The sequence below is a fragment of the Mustela lutreola genome, chromosome 17 (genome assembly GCF_030435805.1).
Source record: "Mustela lutreola isolate mMusLut2 chromosome 17, mMusLut2.pri, whole genome shotgun sequence".
NCBI classification, from domain to species: domain Eukaryota; kingdom Metazoa; phylum Chordata; class Mammalia; order Carnivora; family Mustelidae; genus Mustela; species Mustela lutreola.
In genome coordinates this window covers 34,229,418-34,245,586 of record NC_081306.1, presented here as the reverse complement: position 1 = coordinate 34,245,586, position 16,169 = coordinate 34,229,418, and the positions used below count along the sequence as shown (strand labels likewise).

The following is a 16,169-nucleotide window of genomic DNA, read 5'->3' as shown; positions in this document are numbered from 1 at the left end:
GGAGACAGAGAGCACAGCCCAGGGGCAGGCACTCCGTGCTCTGGCAGACTGCTGAGGTTTCCGGGGACACGTGCATGGGCCCTTGAGGACGACTTCACCTCTGTGTGTCCATGGTCTCCTGCCCACCCAGCTTCTTGGCCGGCCGGCTCCCCAGCCCCTAGCTTGCGTTATCATCGGCGTGCCGTTTTCCTGCGGATACGCGGCTCTGTGCCTCGGTTATTGCCCAGATAATGACTCATTGATTCCAGTAAGAATCGCGCCCATGACTCACGGCAACCCGTTCTTCCCCGACGTGCACCCAACGTGCAATGGGCACTATTCTTTGGGCTCACGGACACGCCGGGGAATAAAGCTGCGTTGTGTCAATTTACAGCAACGGGATCTGCATCGGCAGTGCATAATAAACAATCTGCACCATTCTTGCACGATATGGGACGCACAGGGTCAATGCATAGTGGCCGCAGTGTCCGGTCACCCACACAGCCTGAAAGGACCCCTCTCAGCCAGGCCTCATCGGCGCCCCGGCAGCGTTCCCGCCGACCCCAGGCCCTGGGAGCCGGGCACCATGGCCCCAGGAGGGAGGCCCCATGAGCACGGGTCTGTATGGGCGCAGAGCCCAGCCCAGACCCCATAGTCCAGGGAAGTACAGAGTCTGAGTCACTGTGTGTGGCTGGGGAAATGGGCTGGAGATCCCTCCAAGGCTGATGAGGACCCGAGGCTGGCCAGGGAAGTGGGCAGGGCTTCTGCACAGATGGGAGCCCTGGACCATACATCCGCCTGCCATCCAGGCCCGTCTCATGGTCGGTAGAGAGCGGGGATGCAGAGGCCACTGGCATGCCCGTGCAGCAGCAGCTCTGCACAGTGTTGTGGGTGAGGCAGGCAGCACGGCCAACAGAGACCCAGGACAGCCTGGGCAGGGGACGGGAAGCTGTGCCCATGGGCTAGTGAGCCTGGGGGCTGCGGCCGCACATCCCTTTTTTACCGGGCCCGCTCTGGTGGGCTCAGAGAGGGCTCTCAGGGTGGGACGGGCCACAGTGACCCCACATGCCCCCCATGACCTTTCTGACCGTTCTCGCTGTGTCCCCTGAAGGTGTACGTGAATGGAGAGTGGGTGACCAGCATCAGCGAAGGGGGCAGCTTTGGGGAGTTGGCGCTCATTTACGGCACCCCCAGGGCAGCAACCGTGAAGGCCAAGACAGATCTCAAGCTCTGGGGCATCGACCGGGACAGCTACCGGCGTATCCTCATGGTGAGTGGCTTCCTGGCACATATCCACAGCCAGTCCTGTCATGGGAATACTGGCTTTGTCCAAGTGGGGGGATAGCTAAGGGCTGACAGGGTGGGTGAGAAATGTGGGATGGAGTCTGGAAACTTCTTATGAGGTAGGCAGGCAGCTGGGGAGCCTCCTTGCCCTCCCTATCTGCTTTTAGCTGTCTGGAATGAGGTTGTGATGGCTGGAGCTCCAGCTTCTCTTCTGGACCATGAGATGACTCTGAGGCTGGAACCCATTCATCAAGGTGGTGGAGCCAAGAGATGCCGGGACCCTGGCTGTCTGGGGCCCCAGCACAGCGGGGCCGGCCTGCCTGGCCCCAGATGTCCTCATGCCTCTTTCATTTTAGGTTTTCTCTCCCATTCGGCCACATCCACTCTTGGCTGTGTAGGTGGTCAGGTGGCACAGTGAGCTGTGGATGGAGAGGTCCTCCCCAGGGAAGGAGGCAGGCTCTTCCCTTGCCCACTCAGGACTCCTCCCAAAAGCACCACCTGCCGGGCAGTGCTCTCAGTGCTGAGATGCATCAGGGAGCCTCATGGAGGCAGCACCCACCCTTGGGAAGCCAGCATGTTAGCAGAGGAGTCAGGGAACAAACGGGTAGTTCAGGTGGCCACAGTTCCATGGAGGTAATTACAGCAGAGAAGGGGGTGAGGGGACTATGAAGTGGGGAGAGGCTGCTGTTTTAGAGAAAGGCCCAAAAGAACCCCTCCTGGGATAAGGTGGGGTTGGAGCAGAGGCCTCTGAGCAAGGAAACAACATGTCCAGGAAAAGAGTGTCTGGGCAAAGGCCCTGTGGCATGAGCTTGGATTCTCGTGGAGCAGCAGGCAGACCCCCGTGGATGGGGATGCAAGGGTCCCGTTGTGGGGTACAGCTCACACAGAGCCCTCAGCTCACACCTGAGTGTGTCAGGGGAGCCCAGCAGGGGTTTGAGCAAAGGAGCTCCTGCAGCCAATTGGGGGCTATCCTGGAGAGGCTGGAAACCATCCTACCCTGGGAGCAGCTAGGAAGCCAGAAGGCCCTGGGCCAGCCACACTGGTCCGTGTACATCCCTGCTCGGTCCAGGTTCTCCATCCCTCCCCCGTTGCCAGGCTGAGGCCACTGGAGCTGAGCACCTGGCCTTTGGGGAGCCTCACTCCTCAGCCACCTAGGCTCACCTGCAGATGGTTTCTGCTCAAACCCAAGTCCCACAGAGCCTGGGCCTCAGGCAGGGTGCTGACAGGCCCAGAGGGAGGAGACCAGGGCGAGCTCCGGGCTGAGAGACTTTGGCTTCCCCCACATGCTCTCTGGGACTTGACTGTCTCCCTGAGACCCGTCTGGACAGTGCAGCTTCCAGGGAGGGGCTGTGATGCAGGAATGCTCTGGGGGAGGTCTGGGGACAGTCCTCAAGTGGTTTAAAACAGCCCCAGAGTGCAGTCAGGCAGGAGCCTGCAGATGGGGTCGTGCTCGGGCTGCTCCTTCTCTTGGGAACATTGGCGCCCCTGCCCATCCTGGTCCCTTTACCCCACCGCGGGAGAATTCAGTGCGGTCTTGCAGGCAACCGATCAGATTTGGTGTGCATGAGGACCCTATCATCCACGCACTCAGTGACGGGGTCTTCTAGGTCCATGGATACAGCAAGAGAGAGCTGAGCTCCTCTTCATCTTCAACCCGCTAAGTCCTGTCTTCTCCAGAAGAGGCTGAGAGCGGGGTGGGTGGGGCGCCCTGAGGCACCTGCACCCCTCCCTCCCACCCGCAGGGGCAGGTTTGGGTAAGGGCCCAGCAGCCTCCGTCTGTCCACCCCGTGATCCCTCCTGCGTGCACCTGGCCCTGTGTTGCATAAGCCATTGATTCTCACTGTCTCCGGTGCCGAGTCCTTCTCGGCTGTGGGATTTTTGTGGCTGCAACCTTGTATTCAGGGAAGTTCCCAAACCATGGTGGCACCCGGCACTTCCTCTGTCTTAATTCTGGATCCCAGTGGGCTAAGAATAGCCATGAATGTGCTGGGAGGCTGCAGAGTGTCTGTGTCTCGGCAAAGAAAATGACAGTGCTGGCAGACCCAGAAGGGAGTGTCCCGCAGGACAGTACCCGTGTTTGCATCCGTCCTGGGTTTGGGTGGATTTGGACGTATCCGTCATGCAAAGTGGACCCACCGTGCATTCACTTGGCACCAAACTGGGACTTGCCAAGAGGGAGACTGGGCAAGGGGACTGGCCAGGAGTGTCTCCGGGGAGAGCGCCCCTCCCTGTGCATTCAGGCGATAGGGATCCCAGGGCGTCTGAGCCAGAAGCTTCCCTGGAACATCCCTTCTCTTCCCTTTGTAGCTCCGTGTGGTGTAGAAGGATGGATGGAGCTCAGTGAGGGCACTGAGCAGGCCGGGCTCTGTGTTCCCATCGGGAGCAAGGTGGGGGTGGGGAAGCACTGCCTGTGGCCTCCCTGCCCGTCCATCCTGGGTCAGGTGTGGGGTGCCCACTCCCTGAAAAATGGAAGCCTCAGGCCACCCCATACCCATGAAGCAGGAGTCACACACCAGTCTCTTTGCCACAGAGCGTCCAAGGGGAGTCTCCTGCTGGGTGTGTGAATGCTGGGAGTCCACCCAGAGCCTGGTAGCCCCCTTCCTCTGTGTCTCAGTGGGAAGCAGACAAGGAGCTTGCTGGACCAAGGTGGGGATGACACAGCCAAGCAGCGGTGGGGAGTCTGGAGGAAGGTGGGCAGGTCAAAGTCTAGGTCAAAGATACAAAGAACATGGCACTGATGTCCCTTCTCCTGATGGGAAAACTGAAGCCCAGAGAGGATTAGACTGCACTAAAAGTTGGGGAGAGGGTGGATTATGGGTGATCTGGAGTTAGAATGGGAGTGTGTTGATCCTTCCTGTCAGCCCTCCTCCACTGTGCTCAGAAAGGACCATCACTGCTACCACCATCATCCTCACCATCGTCACCATCATCACCATCCTCACCATCATCTTCACCATACTCATTACCATCATCCCCATCATCACCACCATCATCCCCATCATCACCACCATCATCCCCATCATCACCACCGTCATCACCATCATCACCACCGTCATCCTCACCATCGCCATCACCATCATCACCATCCCCATACGCATCACCACCATCACCGCCATCACCAAGCTTTGGGGCATGTGGAGCCCAGTCTTGGTTCATTCCTTCTCCTGTGGTCCCATCTAGGTGGTCACTTGCCCCTCTGAGCCTACCTCTTTTCTCACAAGGTTGGGCAGGCCCCAGTATCTGGAAGTCCCTCTCCCCTCCGCTGCCCTGGCCTGAGCTCTTTTAAGCTGTTACCATCCTTCCTCCCACCTTTTGCCACATCAGGTGTCTAGTCTGTGGTCATTGGACTCTCCATCCTTTTCACATCGCAGGTGACCTTCCAGCTCCCGTCGATGGATACAGCTGCTGGTGGGCTGCACATCCCTGTTTTCTGAATGTGTGGTACTTACCAGTGCTCATTGGCAGGGCTGCCATGTCCAGTTGTAGAGTGTGTACACTGTGCAAATGCTCTGGGCAGCAGGGTGAGGAGTTGAAGTCCAGATTGCTCTCTCCTACCAGGCTGGCACTGGCTGCTGGGAGGCTGGGCCTCCTCCTTGTCTGCTTGGGCCACCAGCTCACTGGGACGCATGCTTGAAGAAGAGGGTGCCTTTTTCTCCTTCACATTCAAATTCTAATTTTTGGAGTGGATTCTAATTTCTAATTAACATAAAGGCTAATGGGACCCTTCTCGCTGGATTTGTCTTATTCATCCAGTGTTTGGTTGGCTTTTCTCCCCAGGGACCAGTGTCAGGCGTGTCTGGTTCAGAGACCTCCCCGTAGCTGGCTGCGCCCTCTAGAGTGCATGACCACGTGGTTCTGTAGCCTGCCCCAGCATCTCCCCAGACATGTGTGTCCGGGGGAGGGGTGGGGTGCTGTGAGCCTGCTCAGACAGTGCTCTCTCCATCCTATCTTGGGGACACGTGCCCTCAGCCCATGGAAAGCCGAGCGCAGGACTCTGGTCAGCCAACTGCTCGTTATGTGGGCCGGTCACCGGCCCAGGCTGGATGAGGTCCCTGCAGCTGGCCGATGACAGGTGGGGGAGGAGTGCAGCTGCTTGGATGAGGGGGGAGGTGCAGGCTGGGGTCTTTGAGGGGCTTCCGAGACGTGGGATCCTCAAAGGGCTTCCTTTCAAGAGTTGAGAGTCATTTGGGGGAACTTTGGAGATTCAGGAACGAAGAGCCACCTCTCTGTCTTCTCATTTCTCCCAAACAGGGCAGCACACTGAGAAAGCGCAAGATGTATGAGGAATTTCTCAGCAAGGTCTCCATCCTGGGTCAGTGGCCCCAGCCCCAGTTACGATGCTCTATGCCGTGCGGCCTCCTCCGTCTCGTCTGAGTCCTGCCTGGCGGCCCCAGCCATTTCCACGTTCCCTGCATGCCTGGCAGGTTCAGCGCCCTTGGTGATGTGCAAGTGTGGGACACGCACACGGATGCACCCACACAAGGCATGATCGCTCACACACACACAGGCACACTCACACGCTTGCACACATACACACATGCACACAGGTATGACCACACACAGGCACGCTCACAAGCTTGCACACACAGGTATGACCGCACACATACATGCATGCACACACACACAAACACACACAGGCACACTCACATGCTCGCACACACACAGGTATGACTGAATGCAGGCACGCTCGCATGCTCGCACACATACACACATGCACACAGGTACGCTGCACACAGGCATGCTCACGCTCACACGCACACAGGCATGCTCACACACTCGCACACATACACACATGCACACAGGTATGACCACACAGTGTACTCACACACACACAGGCACACTCACGTGTTCACACACAAACACACATGCACACACAGATATGACTGCACACGTGCATGCTCTCACACACAGGCACGCTCACACGCTTGCACACATACATGCATACACAGGCACGCTCACACATGTACATGCACATGCACACATGCACCAAGAGCTCTGTCTAGTCCCCTAGGGCACTGTTATCCTTCCCTCAAGTGTCTGTGGTCTCCTCCCGAGCGCTCCTCTTATCTGTCCCTCTGCCACCAGCGTCACCTCCAGCCCTTTCTCTGTGTCCGTCAGTTCTCAGCCGCAGTCCCATCTCGTGTTTTAGTAAATGTGGCCCGCTATGTTGAACTTCATCCCCCGACCTGTTCTGATATTTTCCTCAATGTGGTTTCTCCTGCTGCATCTCTGCCCTTCCTTGTCCTGGGGTCTGATAAGCGCGATGGCTCCATTTCTGTTGATTTTCAGGAGTGTCAACAACATTTCACCGACAAGAGTGTTTAAGTGTTTTGAAGTTGCCGCAGCGTGTGTGACGGTCATGGGCTGATGCACACCAGCCCTGTCTGGGGAACTTTCAGCGAACTTTCAGAAGCTGATATTCCTTACCTGTGTCCAGCCTGTGACATGCAGCTGGAGACTCACACTTTGGACAAGGTGGCTCTGGTCCATGGGAGCAGCGGTGCTCGGGAAGGTGAGGGGCTGCTGAGCGCTGAGCCTCCGGGAACCGCTGGAGACCGCCGTCCAGCAGCAACCCCAGGCCAGATGCCGAATGCAGAGTATCCTCCTTTCCCAAGAATGTGATGGACTGAGGAAGGGAAAGCAGCAAAGGGCTGACGCTCAGGGATGAGGGCACAGGATTGGGGCGGCGGTCCCCGTCCCACGACCATTCCCCTGCCTGCGTGGTGTGAGCCGGTGGGGACCCCGGGCTGGCCCTCAGCCCTGGAGCAGCCCCGGCTCCCCGCTGGGCTTGGGCTCTGCCTGGTTGCTGCTGTCCAGACCACAGAGATGAGAAGAGGTCTTGCTGTTAGCTTTTCCAGCACAGGATCAGAGGGAAGGACAGGACAAAGCCCCCACTCCAGCTCGTGGCAAACGTGGACAGGGGGAGGGAAAGGCCGCGGCCACTGCAAAGACCAGCCCCAGAGCCAAAACTGCAGAGAAAAGCTCGGAACCAGCGGCAGACAGAGCAGGACCCAGTTAGGAAGAGATCGTGTCCACAGAAACAGAACACGGATGCAGGGAGCCTGCGTGGAGGGAAGAGCTGAGAGACGTGTCCCAGCCAGAGCCTCGGAGGTCGGCCACGGCCACGGGAGCAGAGCCCGTGCAGCGAGCCCCCAGCCCAGTGGCCTTGCCTTCGGGTGTTCCTCGCGGGGGGCAGAGTCCTGGCCACGCATCAGGGAGCGGAGTCTGTCTGAACGTGACGTCTGAGGGCCTGTGGTTTCATCCATGGTGTGGGACACGTCTCTAAGGAATAGACACGAAGATCGACTGTGCTTCAGTAATAAAAGATTTAACAAGTCAGAAGCCTTAACAAGTAGATCTGAAGCCATTATGACAAAACAGTCACAGGATTTTACTCAGGAGAGACATGGGCTGCTGGTAATGACGTATTCACGCCTGTTTTGATGAAATTTTCTCTCCAAATGAAGACAAGTGGACAAGATTGAGCGTAGAGCCGGTGATGTGCTGCGACGGTGTGAGGCAGCTGCAGAGCCATGGTGGGGCAGGACCCCCATGAGGACTTGCCCCGGAACCCAGGGGCTGGGGAAGGACGGGCTGCCTAGAGACAGGGGTGGGGGGGCAGAGCACAGGTGCCCAGCCAGGCCTGAGGGGCCCATGGAGGGCCAGTGCCCCTGCCCCCAAGGCAGGTTTCAGAAGACCCCGGTTGGGGTGAGGGCCCTGCAGTGCATTCACGCCTTCATGGGCCGCATCAGGGAGCCCAGCCCAAAACCTGTAGGGAGGCCAGGTGGGCCCACTGTCAAGGCGAGCCCCCAGAGTGGCCCGTTTTCTATCCCTTTGGACCTAAAAGGTGGGCATTCTATACAGTTCAACCCGGGAACTTTTTTTTTTTTCTATCATCTTTCTTAGAGTAATCTTTTAACAAAGAATATATCTTACATTGAAAAAAAAAAAACTCTGTTATTCTTGTTTCTTTTTCTTGTGTTGAACTCAAGCATGATAGATAGAGAGTTTAAGAGTTAACATTGAACAAGACGACACAGCCGGCGGGTCCTATCTCTGGGAGTGTTTCTGCTTGTCTTTCTGTCCATCCTTCTGTCTGGGCCTGGAGACAAGGCCACGCTGCACATTGTCACCACGTCATTTCTGGGCGGCCCTTGGCAGTTTTCCACATTCTTTACACTTTGCTATATTTCTTGAGTTCTTTGTAGTGAATATGAGTAATTCAACCCAAAACAGGCCCGGCAGGGAGGGCACCTGCAGCGGGTTGACCTCATGTCCTCATAGAGACCCTGTGAGATGCTGAGAGAAGGTTCTGCTTCTTCTTTTCCTCTGGTGGTGAAAATGCATCCCATGGCAGGCACCGTGTCTGCTGTTTCTAACTTGAGGGCATCTGCGCCCATCACCACTCCATGGTTCCAGAACCTTCTCGTCACCCGTCCCAAGGAAGCCCTGTGTCTGTGAGTCTGTCCCTGCAGGTGCTTGGTCTGGACGTGTCCTATGAAGGCACACTGGGCTTTGTGGTTGGTGTCATACTTGACGGAACAAAAATTGGCTGCTGAATGAGCTGGTCCCCATGGTTTCATAGGGGCTGCGTGAAGGGTACTGTAGCCCCATGAGACAGCCCTGAACCCAGGACCCCGGGGCCCACGGTCCCCTTCCACCTCCTTTTCTCAGCTGCCAGATGCTCTCACGTGCTCTGCTCACCCTGTCCACAAGCTCTGTTCCCATCGATTGCCAGCAAGTCCTTCTCCGTGGCCGTCGGGTGGTGCGGCCTGATTATTCTCACCCGAAGGAGAATAATCCCTTCACCCCTTGGTCATCCTGGCTGCAGAGAATCCTCCAGAGAGACGCCTGCAGCCAGCGTTGGGAGGCCTTGCTCTGCATCGGCCTGCCCTCAGCCTGCGTCCCTCCCTCGTCAGGAAGGAGCATGAAGGGGACGGTGATGCTTTGGGACCTAGAGGTTCTGGCGCATGGACATTGGGCTCCACCTGTGATGGTTATGGAACCTGGCAGGCTTGGGGGACACGGGAGCCTGGAGGACACCCTGGGGCTCCGTGTCTGGGGCCTGGCATGATCATGGGTCGCAGCTGCCGGCAGGACGCCAGGTGCAGAGTTGAGATCCCGCTCAGAAAGAGGGTGGTCAGAAAGGCGGCCGGTCGGCCCTGGAACCCTAAGACTCGGGACCCCAAGTGCCGTGAAAACACCCACAGGGCTTGTGCGTCCTGCGTTGCCTCAGAGACTGGGTACCGTGGAAAAGCCAGGCCAGCGTCTTCTGATCTCCGGCCGTTGGGGGATACAGCACCGCACGTCCCGACTTTCAGACCTCAGGGTGTCACCCGTTTTAGATGGAACGGAGGAAACTGCTCATGGGACAACGGGAGCGGACTCCCCCCTGGTGGCCTGACTCGCAGTTATGTGGCCCTCGGGCTGGCTGGCGTGCCGGTGTCCCGGTGAGCACAGAAACATGCCGCCAGCTTTGGGTCCCTGAGCAGCCCCGGCCGCGCAGACCTCCCCTGACTTCCCGCCTATGCCGGCGGCTGGCGGGAGCTGGTCCTTTACAATTCGCGGTACTGGCAGACGTCTCACAGTGGAGAAATCCCGCTCCTAACCCAGTTCTAAAATAAATGCTTTGCTTTGTATTTTTAGCCACTGACCTACTTAAGTAGCATCTGATAAGTGCAGGCCAGGGAGGGTTTTTCTGCCAAAAAAGAAATAGTTAATCAGGGAATCGTTTTCTTCCAAAGGAGCGTATTGGGTTTTTTCTCTTTTTCCTTCCCGAGGGCTGGGGTGGAGGCTGACGGGGTGGGAAGGCTCAGGGAGAGGCGGAAAGGTACCTAGAATCCGCGAGCTGTAAAGAGGGGCGTGGCATTGGAATTAAGCATTTTGACCTAAAATAATGGGAGGGGGGATGTGCCCGGTGCGGCAGCATGGGTACGCCTGCAGTTGAACCGTGATGAATGGTATTTCTTCTGGACGGGTAATCGCTCCAACCGCTCTGAGATATTTTACTCTGCGTAGTAGCCCCATGCTTAGCGGTGATGGTGTTTTTGCCAGAACACAGGCAGCTTATGTCTGGAGTGTTTTCCCTCTGGGTTCCCAGGCCCCACTTCCCGCACCCGCCGCCTGACTAAACAGCAAGGCGCCCGCTCCAAGACCCTGTCCCCCTGAGGACGGAGCGCTAGCCCGGTACCTCCCGCACAGCTCACGGTGAAACTCCCCGGCCCTCCCAGCAGGGATGTGGGCACCCCATCTCACTCACTGCTGTCCCAGCGGAGGCCGTCCCGCGGCGCTTCCTGGGGAAGAGTGAGGGGGCAGAGCAAGGGCGCATGCCATGGTGACGGTCTCCTTGTCCTGCTCTAGAGTCCCTGGAGAAATGGGAGCGCCTGACTGTGGCAGATGCCCTGGAGCCCGTGCAGTTTGAGGACGGAGAGAAGATCGTGGTCCAGGGGGAGCCTGGGGATGACTTCTTCATCATCACGGAGGTGAGTGCCGCCGGCTCGGGGTGCAGGGGACGTGGCGTCCCCTCGCCGCTCCCACGTGCGCCCTCTGTCCCGCTCACCACCTCGGGCCCACACTGATACTCCTTCTTGCCCTCAAGTCTCTTAGAGAATGGCATTGGGTCCAAGCCCACATGTGTGGTGGCGGGTGAGGAGGCCACACAGCACTGAACACACGTGTGGGCTCGGTGTGGGGAACATGAACACATACCGAGACCTAGAGTTCTGTGTTGTTGGGGGACATGTGTACGTTTAGGGCACGCAGAATCTTTCCACGCAGTTGCTTAAAACTCCATGCAAGTCTATAATGATCTCATTAAAAAGCTTGCTGCTTTTTTTTTTTTTTTTTTTTTAATGGTTCTGGGTTCTCAGCCTGGACACACATGAGTCTCTCTGACGAGGCCCCACGACAGCTGGCTCTGGGGCTGTAATCCGTGGCACTGACAGGGGCGAGCAGCTGCTGTGGCCGCCTGTCCCTGGGGCGGGGTGGAGCTGAGACCCCCAGCGCGAGCCCCCAGCCAGCGATGCCCGGAATGAATGGGGGGCCCGCCGTGCGGTGTGGGCAGCCCTGGTGACGCAGGCCCAGAGGAATGCTGCCGTCTGTTGGGCTGGCTTCCTCCTCCCGTGGCGCTCGAGGGCGGAAGGATTTCACGTTCACGCTCATTAAAGCACATTCTTCAGCTGTGTCTTTTGCCGCCGGGACAAGGGGAGCCCTTGGCGTGGCAGCGTTGGGGGCCCAGTGTGGTGGTCGGCCATCCCTGCTGGGTCTCGGACACAGAGCTCAGCGCCTGTGAGCCATGTCCTCAGGTTAGAATAAGAGAAGGCGAGTCCGCTGGGCTGCAGGTGTGGGCAGTGAGGCTTGGAGCCGAGCTTGGTGACACGCAGCCCGTAAAGCACGAGCGACATGGCTAAGTTCCCATGGACATGCAACACAGATTTGGTGTGTGTGACTCTAGTCTGGGCTCCTGCAAAACCCTTCCTAGGAGGCCATGTTTGGGTCCCTCCTCTCCATGGCTTGTCTGCCCCCTCTGGCAGGAAATTTCCAGAAGGCCGTAGAGCCTAGCAGGAGAAGAGCAGAAGGGGAGATGCGGGTGTGCAGGGACACATGAGGCCTCAGGGTGGTGCCGGGTCGTATGGCGAGCATGCTCACAGGGGCCTGGTCACCTCCCCTACCCCGTCCCAGCTCTGGGGCTGGGACAGAACCCGCTTGCAGGTGGTGGGTAGGCCCCACGTGCATGGGTGCGAGCAAAGGAAGCTGCTTCCAGCCTGAGCTCCTTGAGAGCCGGGTAACCATCTCCAAAGGGATCCCCAGTGCAGAAGCACTCTCAGGGGCATGGCTCGAGGTCCTGAGGGCGGGAGGCCCACTCCTCACATTTCCTTGAAAAGGAAAAGGAAGGAAGGAGGAACGACAAAACCCTGGGCAGGATGCGGGCTGAATGTGGTCCGCCCTGACTCGGAGCCCGTCATCGGGGCGGAAGGCCCGCCAGGCTCTCGTCTTTGCTCCTAGAGGTGACGTTCCCAAGACTCTGCTGCAGGGTTGGGTGGGCGGCCCCGTTTATATCCTGTGGAGTCCTCCTGCACATCCAGGAAGGGAGCTGGGGCCTCTGAAAGGACGAGAAATCTCATCCTGCTTCCAAAGCAGCCATGGCTACCATTGGACAGAGGGGCGGGGTGGGGGGAGGGTGCCGCCCCTCGGCCCCATGCCCCAGACCATCTGACCTCTCACCTGTGGCCTCGGATGTGACACCGTGTCTGGGTCTGTGTGAGCCTGGCGTTTTGCGGTTAAGAAATGAGTCTCTCATGGAGGTGGAGAGGGTCCCTCCAGTCACCCCGTTCCCCGAGTCTGCATTATAATGTGACCGACTGCAAGGTTCTTGCTGCCCTCCTGGGCAGGTGGGGTCTGACTCATGGGAAGGCCTTGGCAATGTGCTGGATGCCTGGGACATACCAGCCCTTGTGTGGGGCACCCAGGCTGGTTGTGGGGGGCTCTCTGACCCTCGTCCTTGGGGCTGTCCTTCCTGGTGCCAGTGGCTGTGCTCGGAGATGCCTCAGGCCTCGGCTTATCAGTAGGGCCCGGAGCTCCGAGTCAGTGGCCACTTGACGGCCCCCCTTGGACATCCAGCCCACTGCGTCTCCACACAAACAGCCCCAGCTGCCCACTGCCTGCGTCAGTGGAGACCCCCGAGGGAGGGTGCCCGGCCAGGCCCCAGGCCCAGCGGGAGGGGACAGACGGTGGCTGTAAGTCATTGAGCCCCCCCGGAGCTGCCTGTCATCCTCAGTTGTCCCCACAATGATCCCTGTGTGGGGCCACCCTGGGCCTGCTCAGATGACTGGGGCCAAGGGGAGGGCGTGACACCAGCAGAAAAGCACAAATCCTTTCCTGCTCTAGGTTTAACTACATTAATAAGAAGCTTGTGCTCACAGGGCTGATTTGGCCTAGAGATGCATTTGTATTGGCCTGTACAGTGGGGTTTTTTTAAAAAACATTTGAATTAATTGTCAGTATTTAAAAATCAAGATATTTCCCATAACAATCTGGATCTCTTCCCTTTAAAAGTATGGTACCTGACCACCTTGGACCCGCATCCCTATCTAGCTGAGACCAGCAGACCTGAAGGGTGGGCCCCTGGGGGTGGCAAAGGGCCCCATTAGCCTCAGTCCCCACCTGGCCCTCTAGCCTGCTCGGCAGGCCCTGCAGGCTTTGACGTTGGTGGCCTCAGTGCTGTGGTCTCTGATCCGTGGGAGTCACACACATCGGCCCCGACAATTGTCCATTGTTTGCTCTGGACCGAGGCAGCCGCCCAACCGGGTCCAAGACCATGGCGTGAAGCTTGTGTGAGAGGCACCGAATGGCGAAGTACCCTCGCAGGACGCCAGGGAAGGGAGTCGTTACCCAGTGTGTTCCTCCTGATGACGTGAGCGGATGATTTCCGGGCCCAGGATGTGTTATGTGAGTGTCTGCTCCCCGCCAGGGAGGTCTGGTCAGGGCTCAGCGATGCTTCCTGGGGGGACACAGCCAAGGCCGCACTGCCCGCCAGTGTCAGCCGCGCACCTTGCTGGCTGGGTCTTGCTCCTTGCTTCTGCGTGTCCTTCCGGGTGTCCGCTGCGTGTATAGGTGTACTTGGGTATGTGTGCGGGTGTGTTCGTGGGTACGTGTACATGTACGTGGGTACGTGTGTGTGCGTGTGTGTACGTGTGCATGTGTGTGCATGGGTACGTGTGTGTGTGCGTGGGTATGTGTGCGTGCATGTGCGTGGGTGGATTGCGTGGGTGCGTGTGTGTGTTGATACATGTGGGTGTGCGCAGCAGAGGGTCGCAGCATGCCTCGGTCTCGTCAACGGCACGGAGAACACCGAGTGCCACTCCTTGTGTCCACACGTGTGTTTCTTCTCCCTCCACTGGCTGCAGGGCATGCTGGGGAGGTCCTTCCCGGGGTCGCGCCTGCTCTGCAGGCGTCCCTGCTGGTCATCCTCCAGCGGCGTCGGCAGCCAGCTCTGAGGGTGCTCAGAGGGCAAGCCAGGGGACGGTGCGCGTCCAGGGGAGTGGTGGGGTGATGGGGGCTGCCCCGGCTCCGTCCAAGGACTGTGTCCTCCCTGTGGACGGGCGTGGGAGCTCACGCACACCAATGCAGGTGTGTGGCTCTGGAATGTAACCCGATGCTCCCAGAAATGTATTTGAAGTCGTCTCCTTGGCAACTTGGATTTTTTCCCTTTTCCTGTGATCAGCCGGGTCGGGTAGGTCACACGGGACCCCGGGGTTTGCAGGCATCAGAGGCTCGCTGTGGTTTGCTCTGTGGCCAGAAGCAGACCCGTGGCCATACCTGCCAGGCACACAGGTCAGGCCCACCAGCCCCGCTACCCCCCCTCGTGCCCCATGAGCTCCCAGGGGAGTCGCAGGTGGGGCTGGAGGACGCTTGTCCCCTGGGGGTGTCACCACAGCCTTGGGAGGCTGCCTGGGTGGTCCCTGGTTGAGATGCCCAGGAGTCGACCAAGAACGTTCTAGAACAAAGCAGGAGAAGGTAGTGCTGGTTGTGGGTTTGTAGAGCAAGCACTTTCGCTCTGGACGCTGTGCCCTTGGTTAGATAGTTTTGGAGACCCTGCTGGGCGTGGCTGATGTTTCCGTGGGAGCAGAGACACCCCACGCCACACACATGGGACATGCAGTGAGGACGACCTGTGTTCTTCTGGGAGACTTGGCAGGAAGCATCCAGGTGCGTGATCTCTCTGGTTTGAATTGTCCTCTTTTCCTTCTGCTAATGGCACGCGTGCATGTTATAACGCACTAACTGCCAGTTTCTCGCAGTGTGACCCCCTGCCCCACGGAGATAGCAGGAAAGGGGCCTACGTCCCCAGATGTCAGAGGTTTGCTCAACCCCACTCTAGATGTTTTTGCGGAGGTTCAGATGGGATTAACAGTGACATCAGCTGATGTTGGATGAAGGGGCGGGTCTTCCATGGTGTGGGTGGGCCTCATCTGATCAGTTGAAGGTTTTCCTTGAGAGAAAGAAGACAGAGGCCCCCCAAGAAGAGACACTCCCTGCCAGCCGCTGGCCATGCAGATTTTGAACTTGTGGTCCCCGCTGTCATGCAAGCGAATTCCGTAAGGTGAACCTCTATCCACACACACATCCCACTGGGGGTTTCTCTGCAGAACCCCTTTCTGATGCCCCTGCTTCTTGGCTTTTCCAGAACAGTCTGGTCTTTGCATAGGTGGGTGTGTAGGGCCCTGAGGCCCAGGTCTGGGCACTGGGTGCCTGCTGACGTACTTGCTGTGAGGAATGGGGCTACAGACCCAGGCTGGGGCTTCGGCGGACTGGCTGGCTTGGTGCTGCCCATCCTAGTTTCATCAGAGCAACAAGGGGCACCAGGCCCCTTGTCTCCTCATGCCATTGCCCGGCTGAGTGTCTACTCTGTTTGGCAGAAGGTCCTTGAGTTTGCTTCCTTGTATGTGTCCTCCCCGCAGTGCGGATCCCCCAGGTGTGGCTGAGCCTGGCAGAGACCCCCCTGTCCTGCACAGGTGTGGACAGTGGCCCCCACAGACACTTAGTCATGAACACCTGCCGGCGGGTGGGAGCCCAGTGTGGAAGGCTGAGTGGGGCTTCAGGATCCCCGGGCTCAGCTGAGCCCGGGGTGGGGTGTTGTCTCTGCGGGGCAGGCCCTCCTGGGAGAGGCGGTCTTCCTGTCTCGCAGCCCTGCAAATACCGGCTGTGTCTGAATCTCCTCGACACTGGATCCCCAGAGCTCTAGGGAAATGTTCCAGCAGTTGAGTGAGACCCTTGCCCTATAAACCTGGCAATGGACACAGAGCAGGGACTGGGCCTTCCCAGGATGGGGACCTGCAGCAGCCCGTGGGGTGAGGCCGACCGGGGCCTCTGCAAGGAGGGGGCGTCGGGCAGAGAGAGAACAGAGT

General features: G+C 58.5%; 1 protein-coding gene across 3 annotated transcripts in view; it reads left to right on the top strand.

Moving 5' to 3' along the window:
- Window positions 1–16,169, top strand: part of PRKAR1B (protein kinase cAMP-dependent type I regulatory subunit beta) — a 66,924-nt gene that overhangs the window by 40,718 nt on the left and 10,037 nt on the right. For all 3 annotated transcript variants that reach the window (XM_059153840.1, XM_059153839.1, XM_059153838.1), the window contains exons 7-9: window positions 1,091–1,249; window positions 5,515–5,575; window positions 10,624–10,745. In XM_059153840.1, coding sequence (XP_059009823.1) covers window positions 1,091–1,249; window positions 5,515–5,575; window positions 10,624–10,745 — 342 coding nt within the window. The remainder of the gene's footprint in view (window positions 1–1,090; window positions 1,250–5,514; window positions 5,576–10,623; window positions 10,746–16,169) is intronic.